At 35.3% G+C, this 18,930-nt stretch overlaps 1 protein-coding gene across 5 annotated transcripts; it reads left to right on the top strand.

Annotated features, from left to right (window-relative positions):
* Window positions 1-764: 764 nt before the first annotated feature.
* On the top strand, window positions 765-17,828 carry LOC101895660 (KH domain protein). Of its 5 annotated transcripts, XM_020036457.2 has the most exons (11): window positions 765-881; window positions 5,595-6,210; window positions 6,279-6,537; window positions 6,759-6,830; window positions 8,600-8,660; window positions 8,721-9,022; window positions 9,089-9,162; window positions 9,231-9,486; window positions 9,558-9,713; window positions 11,933-12,051; window positions 16,624-17,828. In XM_020036457.2, exons 2-11 carry the CDS (start codon window positions 5,818-5,820, stop codon window positions 16,750-16,752), a joined length of 1,821 nt encoding a protein of 606 aa, XP_019892016.1. In that variant the 5' UTR covers window positions 765-881; window positions 5,595-5,817; the 3' UTR covers window positions 16,753-17,828. The 5 variants fall into 5 exon arrangements, with proteins under 5 accessions (XP_019892016.1, XP_005182700.1, XP_011292150.1 ...); XM_005182643.4 differs by having other exon boundaries at window positions 8,721-9,162; XM_059121260.1 differs by lacking the exon at window positions 765-881 and adding an exon at window positions 4,213-4,233 and having other exon boundaries at window positions 8,721-9,162.
* Window positions 17,829-18,930: the final 1,102 nt, after the last annotated feature.

Genomic DNA, 18,930 nt, shown 5'->3' with positions numbered 1-18,930 from the left:
GGTTTGAATTTTGTTCCACAGAAAACTGCAAACAAAAGAGGCAATATTTTCAAGATATCTATATCGGCAGAAAAAATATTTGACAAGTGTCTCTTTAGCAGAATTTAAAAATAGAAAAATACAAAAATATTATTAAAATGTCAACATTTACACAAAAAGTTGAAAACATGAATGAAAATTGTTAAATTAATGATATAATAAGTCTTTGGGAGAAAAACAAGAATTTCTTCTATCATATAAGAGAGAATTGCATGTATTTTCGTATAAATTCCCATTAAAATCAACAAACAAAATTTTTGAAGAAAGGAATTATTTTAGCATGAATTACGAATCGTGCCGTATGAACGAGTTAATTCGTGTACCAAATTCTGAGAGCGAACAACGTGATTAAAAGTGCAATGAGAACATAGCATAATGCTGTTAGACTTATCATGGTAGAAGAATATAGGTAGATGCATCAACGCTTGGGAACACTTTTATGTCAAAATTTTTAAATATTTTATCAAAAATAAGTATATTTTTTAATGTTTTCCTATACGACACAAATCGGTGATTGTTATAATATGAATTTCAATAATTTTTACAAATTTCAATAATTTTTCATTCAACCTTTTTCAATTTCAAAATCGATTTGACATTTCATTGTCCCAGCAGCTGTGTCGATGCGACTACATGTATTCTTCAACCATGTAGACTTATTGTACCTCCTGTTATTGTACTCTGGGTACGATATTTGTTCGGCTCTCCAAAGTATTAATCGATATTGACACAAGAATTGAAATATCGATTCCATCGATAGTTTGTCATCTCTACTTTGGATTGTCTGCGTTCGTCGATTTTTTCTGTTCGCAAGTGAAATTAATTTTGCTAAAAAAATTCTGGTAAGTTTCACGTTAAATTCCAACTTTAATTCTGCTGCCAAACAATGGGCTCGATGTGGAAAACCGAATTATGTATAGAAATTTGTTAGGAATGGTTTGAAAACGCCTGGAGAAGTCTCCGAAAAAATCAGTTGTGTGAGAATTTTGTGAATGATTTTTTTTGGTTAATAGTTCTGTTTGCAGAGCTGCCAGCTGAGCGAGTATGGATGGTATGGTGATTGCTTGTCGTCGGTTGTAAATGTGTTTGTTGCTATTCTCGACAAATGATTCAATTCAATTTTTGTTTTGGAAGGGCGGAAAAGTATGAGGGCGAGGCAAACATAATATGTTGCGTTGTCTTTCTTTTTTCACTTTGCTTATTTGTCTGTCTGTCTGTCTATGATGTTTTCAGTGTGTTCGTCAGACAATTTGGTGGGCAAAGTGTGACGAGGCTAAAAACAATACATATTTAAAAAAGAAAAATAGAAAATTGAATTTACTGCACACAAAAAAGTTAAACAACAACAACAACGAAAGGCAGCATTTTTTGTCGCCGCCCAAATAGCGAGTTGAGGTTGATGGATATTAACTTGGTTCCTTTTAAGGGTTTGCATTGAAATATTTAACTACTAATATTTGTTTTAACAAATTGAATACTAATTTTTATATTTTTTAACCAAGTAGATTGTTAAAGACGGAACATCCATAGAAAAAAGTGCGCAGTTTGCAATATTTTTGTGAGTTATTTTTTCTATTTCCATCTTTGGATATATGTACGTACGTAGTACATACGTATGCAGTGTAGTGTGTTATTCTTGTAAATCGTTTTTCGGCTCTCAAAGATAATTTTCTGCTAAATGCAAAGCGTATTATTGCTGTTTATTTGAAACAAAACGTGTCTAATTTCAGTCAACAGAGCAAGAAGTCTGCACGTTGGAATGAAAATTTTCATTTATTTCATAGATGAAACATGTGAAGATTTCCCGCATAACGGTTATGTTGAATTATGAAAATCCTATTAGAATCTTGACAAAAAACAGAAAGACACATTTCCCCATTGCAATGCAGAAAATTTAATTCTAATTGGAAAATGGTATGAGGTGTTTAAAACCAACAAAGTTGAAGTTGTTTACCCACTGTTTTAGTTCTGTTCTGATGATCTAATTGTAGCTTCTAATTGGAATTGTACGTGAACCACGAATGGGCGGTAAGGAATTTACAATAAAGAAGAAAAAAGGAACGGGAACAATCATCACATGAATTTAGGTATAAATTTTGGAACTAAGATTAATTGTCAAAAAATGGAAAAAGCAAAATTCTCAAAACAAAGTAGTATAATGTGGTCTATACCTCGCATTCGATATCTAACGAATTTCGATCGAAACGAAATTGTGCATGTGCAAAAATTAAAATTTTGATCAGTTTTTGGTGACTCATTTATTTCTACCAATTTATTTAATTTACAGGGTGAGATAAAACAACTGCAGCAAAGACTAAATACATAATTTTGACATTTTTTTTAAATTGTATTGAATGAAAGCAAAAAATGTCGGAAATAGCGTCAAATTTTAGAATGACTTTAGATTTGTTCGAATTGGTCACCTTCAAACGGCCAAAACCGTCACACGCTGCCCGAATGTTGCTCTGCGGTATTTTGGCCCATTCCCGCTTGCTTGAGGTGATCAACACTTTGGTATTTTTTAGTGCCAACCTTCCTGTCCAAAATACTCCAGACACAATAGTCCAACGGATTTGTGTGGCCACGATCGATTAATACGAGCGAAGAGCGGCCATTGGCTGTTATGTCGGCCCACACCATCACCATGGCCGGCGCTTCTGGTGGCCAACAGGAGGTGCACATTTTCAGCTGACCTCTTTGGCAAGTAAACACGACCATTTTGTTTGTTTACAAACTGCTGGACAACGAATGTTTTCTCATTGGAGACGGAGAAACCAAATTCGGTAGTTCACTACTTTCGGCCAAGCGAAACCACTCTTTAGCTCTTTTGAGTCTATGTTCTTTCTGTTGCGGTGGAAGTTCTTGCACATTTCCGAATTTCAATGGCTGATTTTTCAATATTTGCTGAATGGAATATTGCGATATGTTCAGCTCACGACCCATGTTTCGGCCACTGCGACGTGGGTTTCGGTCAAGTCGCTTCTTTATTTTTCGAACCATTGTCCAAAATGCACAATTTGTTCAGTTTGATCCTCCAAGTGTTTATATATTATTCAAGTTTTTCCTTTTTCGTTAGTAATAATAGGAAGACTTTTAATTTTACACCAAAAAATATATCCAAAATCGTTTATTTTGAAGCTTACCGAGGAAAATATTAGTCTTCAACGTCTCCAATATGTAAACCCTAGAAACCAACAAATTTCTGCTCCATTCCCAATACTAAATTTAGTTATATTGAGTAGGCATATCCAAAACAATCTACATCTTTCCATTCTAAACACCAATAATGATCTAAAATTAGAACTATTTTGTAGATATCGTAAAATTACACAATTCCAAATACTCCTTCATATCACAATTCCTGATACCAACAGGGACCTCAATATCAAAATTGAGGATTCCAGCCCATCGCATTTCCAAAACATACCACAAGCAGGGACCCCAAACAAACTGTTCCAAATTTAGATTCTTTTAGTACAGTTCGCACCCTTAGTCCAAAACCACCTTCATATATCAAAGTTACTTTCCAACCATGATTCCCATACCAAATTTTACGTTCTAGCTCTATCTTTATCAGAAACCTACAACAAGCAGGGACCCCAAGCAAACTGTTCCAAATTTAGATTCTTTTAGTACAGTTCGCATTCTTAGTCCAAAACCACCACCATATATCAAAATTACTTTCCAACCTTGATTCTCATACCAAATTTTACTTTCTAGCTCTATCACAGCCAGCTGCTCTGAAACAAAAATAAAAATTTATATGAATCGAACACAATTATTAAAAGGTTCTATCTCCTCAAACAGTGAAGGCGTTGCTTAACTATTTCAATATCTTAAAGATGATTCTAATAGGAACATCTCCTCCGCTGTGTTTTGTGTGTTTAGTGATAAATCTTATCAAAAATGCGAATAGTACGTTCCGATAAAATTTTGTTATACACATACCGATATGGCAAATAAATAAAGAGAGGACATCCTCATCTCCATCATAGTAGAAGTTGACATAACATTCAGATAATGAAATGTCGTTTCAATTACAATATTGAGATGATTTAGTCTATTTCTACCTCTCTTCAGTGCTACTAACTACTTACACTCTGAGGAAGTACATTTTTTATCAAAATGTCGTTGCTATCCTATAGAAATAGGTGCTAAATTTGAGAAAAAAAAACATTCGAAATGTTGAATTAGGTGAATCTTTTTTATGGAAACTTGATGCATATATACAGTGTGAGATGAAAAACTGCAACTAACTTCAGACTGCTGTCATTTTTAAACCACTCGTCCGACAGCTGTAAAAATTATTCCAGTGACAGCTCATTATATTGTTTACAAGCGTACGGAAGCATTTTAGTGAGAATTTTTCAGAAAAAAAGTTATTCGTGATGGAATTGAAGCGTTATTTCTTTATGTTTGGGTGGAAAGCCACAAGTGACTATCGTTAGAGCACTCCAGCATTTAAATGTGAATAAATCTTTTGTGTCTCATACCATCGCTCGTTACCGTGATACTGGTAGCGTAGTCCGACGTCAAGAAAGTGGACGGCAGAAAACAGCAACATCAGTAGAGATGGTTCGGAAAGTAAAGAAGCGACTTGATCATAACCCGCGTCGCAGTGGTCGAACATATCGCAATATTCCATTCAACAAATATTGAAAAATGAGTTCGGGGTAAAGCCATTGAAATTCCAAAAAGTGCAACAACTCACACAGCAACAGAAAGAAAATAGACTCAAACGAGCTAAAGATTTGCTTCGCTTTGCTGAAAGAGGTGAACTGCCAAATTAGGTTTTCTCCGTCTCCAAAGAGAAAACATTCGTTGTCCAGAAGTTTGTAAACAAACAAAATGATCGTGTTTACTTGTCAAAGAGGTCAGCTGAAAATGTGTACCTTCGATTGGCCACCAGAACTCAAGCGCCGACCAAGGTAATGTGGGCCGCCATAACAGCCTATGGTCGCTCTCCGCTCTTATTAATCCACCATCCATCAGAATAAATGCTGAATATTATCGCGAAAATATTCTGGAGAGTGTATTAAAGCCTTGGACGCAAACATTTTGGCCGAAGACCTTGGACATTCCAACAGGACTCAGCACGCGCCACCCAAGAATGGTTACAAAATGAGGTTCCTCGCTTCATTTCCAGAGCGTACAATGGCCACCAAAATCTCCGCATACTAATCCGTTGGACTATTGTGTCTGGAGTATTTTGGAAAGCAAGGTTGGCACTAAAAAATACCAAAGTGTCGATCACCTCGAGCAAGCACTTTACCCGGGAATGGGCCAAAATACCGCAGCGCAACATTCGGGCAGCGGGTGACGGTTTTATTGGCCGTTGAAGGCCATAATTCGAGACAAGGGTGACCAATTCGAACAAATCTAAAGTTTTTCTTAAATTTGATGCTGTTACCGACATTTTTTTGCTTTTATTCAATAAAAATGTAAAAATTATGGCGTTTGACTTTGTTGCAGTTTTTTTATCTCACCCTGTACATATGAATATTTCGGCTTACATAAATATAATGTGTCCTCTCTCTCTCTCTTTGTTTTTGCAGGGGGAGGTGCGAACGATTAACCAAAGAAACAGTTTTGTCTGTCTTTTTTACTACGATTTCATACTTGAAGCGATCGATACTCAAATCCTCCATAATTTGGGTAATTTTAATTTAACCAAAACAAAACCCCTTGTGACTGATAGATAAAACGACAGCATTGTTGTGTGTACTACCTGCAACCTGATACAAATTATAATAAATTGAAGCAACAATAGACTTTACAATGGCACATCTTGGACGTTCCGTTAAAAATGTTGAGGCTCCACGGCCCTTAAAGTCACAGTCACGCTCCTCTTTGAAGAACAATTTAATGCTGATCGAAGAGCTAATGCAACTAATCGAGAATGTGGCAATTTCATTGCAAAACGGAATTAACAATACAGAGCCGATGGCCACGTTGGTGCAAAATCTTCGCATACATGGACCACAATTGGAGACGGTCTCAAAGGATACCTTAGATAGAGCATTTGTGGTATTTCGTAATGCTTCGCAGGACGAACGCTTAAATATAATGACACGTCTTAATTTGCTTGAATTGATTGAGTTGAGAGCCAAAGGATGGGAAGATACTGGTATTAATAGCTATTACAAAACTAAGCAGGCAACAAATGCTGAGGTAAGTAGCAGCAGACTACAAACGAACATGTCAATTATGTGGCTTTTAATACATTTTCTTCCTTTCAGTTAAATGATGTCCAGAATCATGTTGATCCAACACAAACGGCATTTTTAAGCACCTCCCCCACATTTGGTGGTATGAATGCTGGAAATGCTGCTGCTGCCGCTGCCATTGCTTCTGTGGGTTCGGCTAATCAACAACATTTGCTATTGGGACCGGGTGAAGTTATTCGTAATTCTGGAAAATTTCCAAAGCCTACTAAAATCCCTGGCAAAACCTATTGCAAGGATGAGGTTGTGATACGGAATGCTGATTCAGGCAAAGGTATAGTCTCACTTTCCATTTTAATGCAAAAGAAAAGAGTGTTTGCTTCCAGTTTGAGTACTGGAAAGCGAAAAAACAATACCTACCGATAATTTTCTAAACGTGTTTCCCAAGTTTTTTTCTAAACATTTTTATAATTTATTTTTTCTTAAAAACTACGTCCATTTCGCCTTACCCAAACCTCTTACTTGTTGATATTTATATAAAAACCCCTACTTAAGTAATGGGTATCAAAGGTCGTCGTGTCCATATGATTGAGGAACTCAGTGAAACAATCATATCATTCCAAAGAGGTAAACTACAATAATACATGGTTCTAATTTCATCTGTTTAACAGCCTTGTTTTGCTTTTTCATCTTCATTGGCATGGCAAAGATTAAGTTTTTTTGTTTTTCATTTTATTTTTATTTATTAATTTTTCATGTAGAACATTGAGGGAGGGAGGTTATACTACTGCATGTCGACAATATAAATATATGGTTCTTAATATATGTCTATTTTTCCACAATCATTTTAAAGCACAATCCAGAAAGATATTCAAAAGACAATGCAAATCATTTTGTACTCACTAATATTTAACTAATTTAGGTACAAACAACTAAAAAAAGCTGCAAGTTTGGAACGATTTTGGCAATTTTCACAAAAAAAAAAAATAAATAAAATACGTTAAAAATCCTGTTAAAAACTTAAAAAATACCGAATGTAGCCATTATATTAGGGTCTATTAAAAAACGTGGACCTGCATAGGTTACAATTTGTCATAAAGCATTACCATATTCAAATGCGAAACTTGAGTAAACAATTCGGTGAAAATGTAGCTAAAATCATCCAAATTCCGAATATAGGGAGTTACCGTTATATTGGGACTATACAAAGACGTGAACTTGCACAGACATAGGCTGTATCATCCGTTACAAATTTCAAATACCAAATTTAAAACATTTCCGGTGAGGTGCTGTTCTATGGGGGATATATGAAGACGTGGACTTGCACAGACAATTTTCTGTCATAGGCTGTAGCATCTGTTACGAACTTCAAATACCAAATTTGAAACATTTCCGGTGAATAATGTCGCTAAAATCATCAAAGTACCGAATATCGGGGGGTAACGTTATATGGGGGGTATATGAAGACGTGGACCTGAACAGACAATTTTCTGTCATAGGCTGTAGTACTCGCTACGAACTTCAAATACCAAATTTGAAATAATTCCGGTAAATAATGTCGCTAAAATCATCAAAATACTGAATATCGGGAGGTACCGTTATGTGGGGGCTATACAAAGACGTGGACCTGCACAGACAATTTTCTGTCATAGGCTGTAGCATACATTACGCACTTCAAATACCAAATTTGAAACATTTCCGGAGAGTAATGTCGCTTAAATCACCAAAATACCGAAAAAGGGAGGTGCCATTATATGGGATCGATATCAAAACGTGGGACTGCATCACCCATTTTTAATACCAAAAGTCCTGCAGACTTAATACACATTTGAGTTAAATTTTATCAACCTACATAACCTAACCTACTGACGGAGGAACATAGCTACATCGACTTGGAATTTTATGCCGATCAAGAATTTGTGGTGTTTAAAATGTATATTTTGAGGTGTTACAAACGGAATGACAAACTTAATATACCCTTCATACTATGGTGGAGGGTATAATAAATAAAGGAAAGTGTTGTATGATCCTAAGTGACTGCCGCGTAAAAAGTAAATCAAAAAGGGGACGTCACATTTTGGAACAAATAAAATCTTATTTGCATGTTCATCCATTAATTGCGTTAACATTAAAAGAAGCTTGTACAAAAAAATTGCAAGGTTATTTTACATTTTGCAATCTATTCATTTATATCAGCTATATGACTAATAAAAATGACCCGGTTTTTTTAATTTCTTAACTTATACAAATTTCCTTTAAAACTCATTTTTTGTTGTTGTTGTTGAAACTAAAAATCATGTTCATAACCCGCTTTAATTTAATTTCCCATCGTATTACATACTCTGTGTGGTGTGCATTTTAACTAATCTGATAACATTTTAATAAAAATTATCAAGTGAATCCGGGAGCAAAGGAACGTTTGGTACAGATAACCGGTCCTGCTGAAGATAAAATCAAGTAAGTTTAATTTAATATGAATTGTTTGCGAAATGAATTCTAAACTGCATCTACTTATAGCTATGCCAAACAGTTGATTGAAGACACCATACGTCGTAATGCTTCTCCGGTGCGTTTGGATCCAGCCATGGGCAGTGGCCATGCTGGTGGCTCGTGTTCATCATTGGCCTCTTCAAACTCAGACGAGGCGGTGCAGACACGAACCCCAGGCGCCAGCAATTTGGCCAATCGTTTAAGCTTTAATTCAGCCCAAAACTTTATGACTGCTGCTGCGGCATCCCAACAGATGGTCCAACAACAATTGGCAAATGTTCCCGGTTTAAATAGCTCAACGCCTGTGGCCAATACTGCTGCTGTCGCTGGTAAACCGATACGTCCTCATACGCAAATGTTGTTGCATTCATATTCAACAAATGATGCTTCTTTAGGTGAATACAAGTTCACTTGTAACGTGGGTCAACATGTTATCAAAATCACCGGAGACTGCTGTGACTTAGTTAGGGTAATGAATAATTCAATTGAATAATGTAATACAAAGGGTGGGTAATTAGACTTCCTTCTGCTGAACAGGTTGCCAAATTGGTGTTGGACGATTATTTCAGCAGTGCAGAGTTTTTGGCATCTATGGAAGCAGGGGCAGCCTTTGATGGTTCTATGACCAGTCCTATTTCCACACCAACAACACCAATGACGGGGGCTCCGCAATTTATTATGGGTACACCGTTGGCAACGGACAGTGGTATTGGTCTGAATTACATGTCTGCAGCTAACAACAACAATAACCAGGATGTAGATGATGATGTCTTTGTTGATAGCAGTAATTTATGTAAGTACTCCATAATGCACCAAATAACCTACTTAAAACAGGTATTAATGAGTCACATTTCTCTCTTGTAGCCAAATCAGCATCACAAAATAATGGCCTAGCCCGTTCACGTAGAAGTCATTTTTCGCGTAAGGATTCCACTCCCGAAGCTCCAGCAACGCCAGTGACACAGTTGGTACGTCAAAAGAGTGAGGTCGGCACTGCTGTCAACAACAATGCAACAACAAGTAAGTACGGCACAGATGTATGTTGTGGAAAATTTCGAAGTATGTTTGTTTGGAATGTTTTTATAGTTGGGCATAAATAATTAACAAAGGTATAGGTGGCCATTTGTTTCTCACTCATGTGTCTAACATCAAGGAATGTCGTCGTTATTATTTCAAAATTGTTTTTTTGTCCGGATGACGCAAATATGTATATTTTTATTTATTAGCTGGATTATGAATAGCAATCAAATTTTAGTTACCTTTCCACTTGTCTCTGGGATCGTAAGGCAAACCTAAATCTATACATGGAAACCCATGGGACAATCAACACTTTCGTAAAGTTAAACGACAATAATTTGAGAATTTTTGTCTTAAATAATATTTATACCCTACAACAGAAGGTGGTCAGGGTATTATGTTTTTGTGCATTTGTTTGTAAAAGGCAAATAGAAATGAGATAGACCCATAGTTCCTTTTCATGATCTGCAAAGAATCACACTCTGAGTCGATGTATGCATGTCCGTACGTCCGTCTTTCCATGTATTTTTGTAAACAAAGTACAGGACGCATTTATTGCCCGATGAAAATTTGCACAAACCATTTGTTTGATCCACGGACGAACCCTATTAAAATATTGAGACAATCGGTCAAAATTTATATATAGCCCCCATATATACAGGGTGAGATAAAAAACTGCAACAAAGTCAAACGCCATAATTTTTACATTTTTTTAAAATTTTATTGAATGGAAGCAAAAAATGTCGGAAATAGCATCAAATTTTAGAATAACTTTAGATTTGTTCGAGTTGGTCACGTTTGGCACGAATTATGGCATTCAAATGGCCAATGAAACCGTCACACACTGCCTGAATGTTGCTCTGCGGTATTTTGGCCCATTCCCGGTGAAGCGCTTGCTTGAGGTGATCGACACTTATTTTTTAGTGCCAACCTTGCTTGCCAAAATAGTCCAACGGATTGGTATCCGCAGATTTTGATGGCCATTTTGCGCTGAAAATGAAGCGAGGAATCTCATTTTGTAACCTTTCTTGGGTTGCGCGTGCTGAGTGCAATGGTGCTGAGTCCTGTTGAAATGTTCAAAGTCTGCGGCCAAAATGTTTGCGTGCCCATGGCATATTCGGCATTTATTCTGATACGAGCTGAGAGCGACCATTGGCTGTTATGGCGGCGGCCCACACCATCGCTTGAGTTCTGGTGGCCAACCGAAGGTGCACATTTTCAGCTGACCTCTTTGGCAAGAAACATGATCATTTTGTTTGTTTCGAAACTGCTGGACAACGAATATTTTCTCATCGGAGACGGAGAAAACCAAATCCGGCAGTTCACCACTTTCGGCCAAGCGAAGCAACTCTTTAGCTCTTATATGTCTATTTTCTTTCTGTGCGGTGTAAGTTCTTCCACTTTTTGGAATTTCAATGGCTTTACCCCGAGCTCATTTTTCAATATTTGCCGAATGAAATATATTGCGATATGCGAGGCGGGTTTCGATCAAGTCGCTTCATTACTTTTCGAACCATTTCTGCCGATGTCGCTGTTTTCTTACGTCCACTTCCTACGCTACCAGTATCACGGCAACGAGCGATGGTACGAGACACAAAAGATTTATTTACATTTAAATGCTGGAGTTCTCTAACGATAGTTACTTGTAGTTTTCCAGCCAAATATAAAGAAAATTCTCACCAAAATGCTTTTGTATGCTTGTAAACAATATAATGAGCTATCACTGGAAGAATATTCCTCCCATATATCAGTTCCTTTGGACTTTAAATTATAACTATAATCATGGTTGGTATGATTCAATTCACACAAATTCCCCATAAGAACTTTTATTTATTCTGTGAAGCTCTACTAAATATGCAAAGTGGTGTAGGGTATCATAAAGACGGCCCTGCCCGACTTTAAGACTTTCTTTACTGGTTTTTATTTGGTATTTCCATTCCAGTTTGGAAGATTTACAAGTTTGTTATAGATTAGAACTCTAAGATGCCGGCAACACTCTCCGTTGGTTGGTGGGGGTCATTAAAAGTTAATCTCGAAAGAGAAAATCGTTATCAAATTTAGTGTATATTGATTCGTACTGATCAATTTACTTCTCCGCTCCAAACATGTCCACCTATGCAACATCGACATTTTTGTTTTGTAGTTTGTTAGTGTTGAATACTTCGGAATTGAAAACAAAAAAATCTATTGCTTTTTTTCTTATGAATTTGTTTTGTTTTTAGCACGCATCGTTCATCAGTATGAGCATTTGCTCTTTTATGCTAAGAGTCCTCATTCCTGGGCATTGCCAAATGAATGGCAAAGAATCTGTGAAAAATTTCCGGCCATAATACGTAATAAGGTAAAAACAACAACAACGCATGTTGCTTCTTGTAATGCTAATGTAAACTCGGCTATCACAAATCCCACTACTTATATTACTACTACTACTACTACCGCTCCCTACTCCTCCTATATCAATTTAAAAGCTTGTCCATCATTAACGCTACGTGTTGCTTGCAATAATGCTGCCGCACATTCAAGTTACGCCACAACTACCGCCACCACGAACACCACAACTTCTACTACATCATCAGCAGTTGCTATCACCAACAACACCACCTCCCACTTCACTACCGCTCTCAATGATAATAATATAAATGAAGTAGATTCGAAAATAGGAACCGGCAATGTCACTAACAATATTGTACATAATAATGTCAGTTTTAGTTTTAAACATTTAAATAACATGATGAACAACAATAATAACAATGAAGTTGTGCATCAGCAACTACAACAACAACAGGTACAGCAGGAACCAATCGTCGAGAAATGTATTGAACAAAATAACGCGCCAGCGACTCCAAACATTCCAAGTCTATTTAAATTTAATCATTTCGTGGCTGATATGCCTTTGAACATTAAACGCAAAGGCTTCTTTGGTCGTTTAACCTATAGCATCGATGAAGATGGCAGCTATGAAGCCATGATGAAAACTCCCTCTCCCGGTGTTGAACCGCCACCACCACTAACATCGACAATTGTGCCAACTCAAAACAGTCCCTCAGCAGCACCTACCCTCACTGGGGGCAGTGGCCGTTTAAATAATATCCATTTAAATCGGGCATTAGTTTCCATTCGCACCGGTCCAATGACTGCAACGCCGGTTGCAATGACGACAACTTCAAACAATGAGTTTTCATCAACTGCACCGCCACAACCTGAAGTTAATACTACTCGCCAAAAGTTGTTGAATAAACAAATAAAAATTATATCCGACATTATGGTGGAGAGCAGTAAAACTGGCAACAGTAAATCTTCAGAATCTCTTAAGATGGTTACGGCAAGTGAACATGGTGTCAGGGACACAAAAGAACAAGAACATCATAACAACGACGACGACGATGATGGCAGTGATGATGTGCAAATTGTTGCCGTGACATCGCCACCATTTGTCAACAACGACAATGAAACTAGCCCAAATACCACCACCACTCATTCAAATCAAAATTCTCGTCCAAAATTAAGCTATGAATTTCGTTCGTATTCAACGTGTGACTAAGAAAAAAAACGAAGGAAGCCACGATCGATTTATTTGCCTCCATTCAAGAAGGCAACGTTTTTTTTCTTTTTTTCAAAGATATCGTTTAGTTTTTTGAGGTAAATTGTTTATTTGCAATTGCGTATTTAAAACCGCTGTGTTTGTTTAATGTGCACTTCTAAACCACCAATTGATTTTCCAGAAAAAAACCAACATTTAATATACCAATACATATGTATATGTATGTAATACTTTAGTTATACTATAGGTGTGTCTGGTTACCCTAAAATTTGTAACAATTGTTACAAAATTGTTACTGGAAGTCATCTCTTAACCCGAAAGCTCTGCAAAAGAGAGCGTTTGGAGAGAGAAAAATGTTGACAGTTCATTCAGTGAGAGTTTGCAAATTCTTGCTGGACAAATTTCTTCTTGCAATCACTTGCAACTCTTCTTCTCATTCATCGACATTCAGTCAGATGTTTCTATTGTTTGTTTATTTATTTTTGTGATTTCTATTTGAAAATGTTTGTTTTTGGAATTAGCAAGACTAATTGTTTTTAGAGAACAACTTCGCAAAATGTGAAAAACGTAAATATTAATATGCAATTAGAAAAAAAGACTATTTCCAACATTTTTAGAAAACGTCATTAGCAGCACACATCAAATATATCTTTCTTTTATTTCTCATATTTTTATTTTATTGCTAATATGCAGCAATACCGCCTGTTTGCTTGTCGCATTTTCCTTGCAGAAGAGAATAAAAGAAAGAAGTTTCTGGACAATTCCTGCTAGAAAAATAACCAGACACACCTTATGCCCACTTTTTTTTGGTGTTCAAAGGAATATTTGAAAAGTTAATTTTAGAAGAATGTACGAAAATGACATCTCATGTTCGCATTGGATATAAAATTCGTATTTTTTATTGATAACCTTCAATTGGTAATGTAGTACCAAATTTAAATAATACGGCCATCGCTAATTCGAATTGATATTGCCTTCATCAAATGAAAACATCAAATTTGTGTTAAACGAATTCGCATTAATTTAATTAGTTTTTGATCGGGTGTTGAACACCTGTGTAGTTTCTTCGAGTAACTTTAAAAAAGTTCACAACTTGATGGTGGTGACTGGGCATTCACAAACGTTTAAAATATTTTCTAAAAATATAGTTTTATGTTGTCATATCTACAATACGACGATATACCTTTGGATATACATCAACAGCTACACTATGTCTGTATAAGTGTTGCCAACTCTAGTCATTGTTTATCGCATTGCCACATTAAATGAATTTGCAATAATAAGTCGTTGGCGCATACAACACAATGAATGATACACAGGAATCGAAAATATGAATCTCTTTTTTGTTATTATTTACTTTATACACTACACTACAAAATTATTTTTATATAATCTGTGTTTTGGCTGTGAAACAGATTAATTTATTAGTTGAATCAACACATGAAAAGTAACAAGATCTTTTATTTATTTTATTTAAAAAAACACAGTGTATTAAAAATACCAAAAAAAAAAAAATGAAAAGAAAACCAAAATGTTAACCAAACAAACAATATATATATCACCAAAAACAAATGTATGTATTTATGTAATGATGTACTTAATCGATACTATTAACCAAAACAAAACCAAACTAATGTATATTCTTTAATACTTGAACTTTACTATTAATGATTTTATTATTATTCCATACTTTTCATGGCACAAACAAGTGTAATTTATAATTAGTAGGCGTGTGCGTGGGTGTGTAATGTGCGCCAGTTTAGAAACAAAAATAACACAAACATGAAAAGAAACAAGTTTTTAAAATTATATACCCATTATTATTACTTCTACTCCTCCTACCTACCTGTATGAAGGGTATTTTACAAAAATACTTTTAGTCGTACTTGGTAATAAAAAAATTAAAATTAAAAAATAAATATCTGTAATAATATTAATTTTCTACATTTAATCATATGCTATGAAATGGTGTATTTGTTGGAATGTTTACTCGTGCTTTATGTGGCTATTGGTGGGTTATGGTCATGGTAAAGGGATTTGTTGATGACAAAACAAATGCTCCTCAACTTCACATTTAATCCTTAACAGCATTTTTGTATTAACCACCATTCATTGTCATTACTTCTTTGTTTTGTTTGTTTCATTCATTTTTCATTTATTTAACCCCGAACTAATCCCACCGTTAGCACCATCATGTTGTTCATGTTCATCATTTATTCGAGAGAAGAGTGAATTACAAAACCCATTAAAATTGAGCTTAATTGACATTTTGTAATAATTGTATCGTACAAAATAAAAAAAAAAAAAAGAATGCTAGTCATAACAAATAATCCACTTTTCAAGATCGTGTTTAACATTAACATTGGTTTAAGGTAAGATTAAGACCCTTTTTTGCTTTTTATTACTAAATTTGAAAAATTATGTAGTATGGATTTTGTGCAACAATGAGACATGTAATGTGTGTGATTCTCTTTCCAAAAAGGCGGAAGTCAAAGGCCGAATCGGTAAATTAACTTCTGTTTAAACCAGTTTTTCTTTCCTAGGCATAAAGTGTCCAATATGCTCACCCACAGGATGAGATAAAAAACTGCAACAAAGTCAAACGCCATATTTTTTTAATTTTTTTATTTTTTAATTTTATTCAATGAAAGCAAAAAATTTCGGAAATAGCATCAAAGCCCGAATGATAAAGAAGCGACTTGACCGAAAACCGCGTCGCAATGGCCGAAAAATGGCTCGTTGAAAAATGAGCTCGGGGTAAAGCCATTGAAATTCCAAAAAGTGCTTTCGCTTGGCCGAAAGTGGTGAACTCCCGAATTTGGTTTTCTCTAAACTTATTCTAAAATTTGATGCTATTTCCAACATTTTTTGCTTTCATTAAATAACATTTACAAAAATGTAAATATTATTCTGTTTTACTTTGTTGCAGTTTTTTTTTTATCTCGCCCTGTATGTTTAGCTGTTACCACAACAATCCCATCTTCGTAGGCAATAATGTTTATAGCAAAACTATCAAAAGATGGATATCATTTTATATGGACTGTTTCAGTACGACGATACGAAATGAAAACACCATTCCTGAAAAATACTGAAAATCAATTTTTAGTCGTCTACATTCTGTTCTTTGAAATCTACAGCTTAATGCAAGGCCGTTTCACAAAATGTTCACTTCAATATTGCCCCCAATCCATATACCAATGTCAAATATTTCAAAATCAAAGCCTTAAGCCGTTCCAATACACTCCGCGCTAAATAGACAAGTCATTGTCTCAGCAAAAGAAACGCACACATTGATGTCACGCTTATTGTATTGAACCCTCATTTGCTATATTCTTTCACCATACATTTTTTCGTTTTCTTTATTCCCAATAGGACTTGCAAGATGAGAGCAATCGTTTTGATGGTGATAAATATTTGGAATTGGCTAAATCATCCGGTAAACGTAATCTAACAACTGTTGACGACAGCACTACGGATAACGATATACAAGAAAACGAATAAAAAACAAACCACCTCCCTTCCCCATTTTGAGTCCAATAGAAAAACAACAACAAATAAAATAGAAAATTATATTTTCGTTACTTAAATATCGAAAATAAACCAAAAAGTAAAGAAAACAAAGGAAACGGAGCAGTCGGCTATTAGTATAGCGATTTTATACTCCTTCTTCTCTTCTGCTCCCAAAAAAATAAAACGTTCTTTTGTATTGTTTCAAAATATTTTGATTTGAAAAAAACACACACCAAACAGGAATGGAGAAACTATAACAAAAAACAGAACGAAACCTAATGTAATGAAAAGCTAACTGAAATTAATTTAAGTCAGATTGGAAATTTTTATAAAAACCGCAATATTTATTTTTAGGGACATTTAATAAGTATACAAAGAATCTACGAAACTATATACATATATATTTAAAAGAAATATATATGTATACTATAACGAGAAAATGTTTTGTAATGGAATTACTAAAACAAGAACAACAATCACAGGATCTTGATTACATTGTATTTGATTTATATAGGCAATATTTTTTAATTTATTTATTATTATCATTATTTTTTATTAAACATATATTTTATATTTAACAAAGCGCTCTAGTAATTACTCATTGTGTTTTTTTTCGTACTTTTCATAATAATTTAATTTTGCATTTTCCAAATTAATTTTCCTATTAACATTATTTACGTATATGGATGATAAAGGACGATAAGGATGATAGGGGCGAAACAACAAAATATGTAACTCAAATGGACTTATTTTTGCTTTGCGTCTCCTCTTCCAATGTAACTAACATGATTTTTGAACAAGTATTTATGTAATTTAGTCTTATATTTTAATTATAGCATGTTTTCTCTTGTCCCCTACCTACTATGTCAGTAAGTCAGTTGGGAATATGTTTTTCTTTTTTGTTGTTTTAATTTTGCTTGTCCTCCACCACTTCCATTTATACAATAATTTTTTTTTAGTTCGTTTCTTTTGTTATCTAAATTTTTTCTAGTCTTTTTCTCAAATTATTTTAACCTTTTAATAATAGAAATCAAATATATATTTTATTTTTGAAAAACTCTATAAAATGTTTGCATTTTTAATTAATTGAAATGGAAGACATTATGCCTCACTTTTTTCCACTTTCGAAATCTCAATAATTCTCGGAACGGTCATCCGAGCTTTAAATCTCTTTGAATGTTTGTCGAAAAAAACCCGATAAACTTTTTTCGATAAACTTGTACATTAACAAGTAAAATAGTATCAGTCGGTTATGCCGACAGATGCACAGGGTGAGATGAAAAAAACTGCAACCAACTTTATACTGTTGTCATTTTTAAGCCACTCGACCGACAGCTGTTAAACTTATTCCAGTGACAGCTCATTATGCTGTTTACAAGCGTACAAAAACATTTTAGTGAGAATTTTTCAGGAAAAAAGTTATTCGTGATGGAATTCAAGCGTGATAGTGTGATTGCTTTATATTTGGCTGGAAAACCACAAGTAGCTATCGTTAGAGCACTCCAGTATTTAAATGTCAATAAATCTTTTGTGTCTCGTACCATCGTTCGTTACCGTGATACTGGTAGCGTAGCCCGACGTTAAGGAAGTGGAAGGTAGAAAACAGCAACATCAGCAGAAATCCTTCGAAAAGTAAAGAAACGACTTGATCGAAACCCGCGTCCCAATGGCCGAAAAATGGCTCATGAGCTGTACATTTCGCAATACTCTATTCGGCAAATATTGAAAAATGAGCTCGGGGTAAAGCCATTGAAATTCCAAAAAGTGCAAGAACTTACACGGCAATAGAAAGAAAATAGTCTCAAAAAAGCTAAAGAGTTGCTTCGCTTGGTCGAAAGTGGTGAACTCCCGAATTTGGGTTTCTCCGTCTCCGATGAGAAAACATTCGTTGTCCAGCAGTTTGTAAACAAACAAAATGATCGTGTTTACTGTCCCAAAGAGGTCAGCTGAAAATGTGCACCTTCGGTTGGCCACTAGAACTCAAGCGCCGGCCATTGTGATGGTGTGTGCCGCCATAACAGCCGATGGTCGCTCTCCGCTCGTATTAATCGACCGTGACATCAGAATAAATGCCGAATATTATGGCGAAATTATTCTGGAGGGTGTATTAAAGCCCTGGGCACGCAAACATTTTGGCCGAAGACCTTCGATATTTGAACAGGACTTACA

Source organism: Musca domestica, unplaced genomic scaffold (genome assembly GCF_030504385.1).
Source record: "Musca domestica strain aabys unplaced genomic scaffold, Musca_domestica.polishedcontigs.V.1.1 19, whole genome shotgun sequence".
Lineage (NCBI taxonomy): Eukaryota > Metazoa > Arthropoda > Insecta > Diptera > Muscidae > Musca > Musca domestica.
This window is presented reverse-complemented; position numbering and strand designations above follow the sequence as displayed.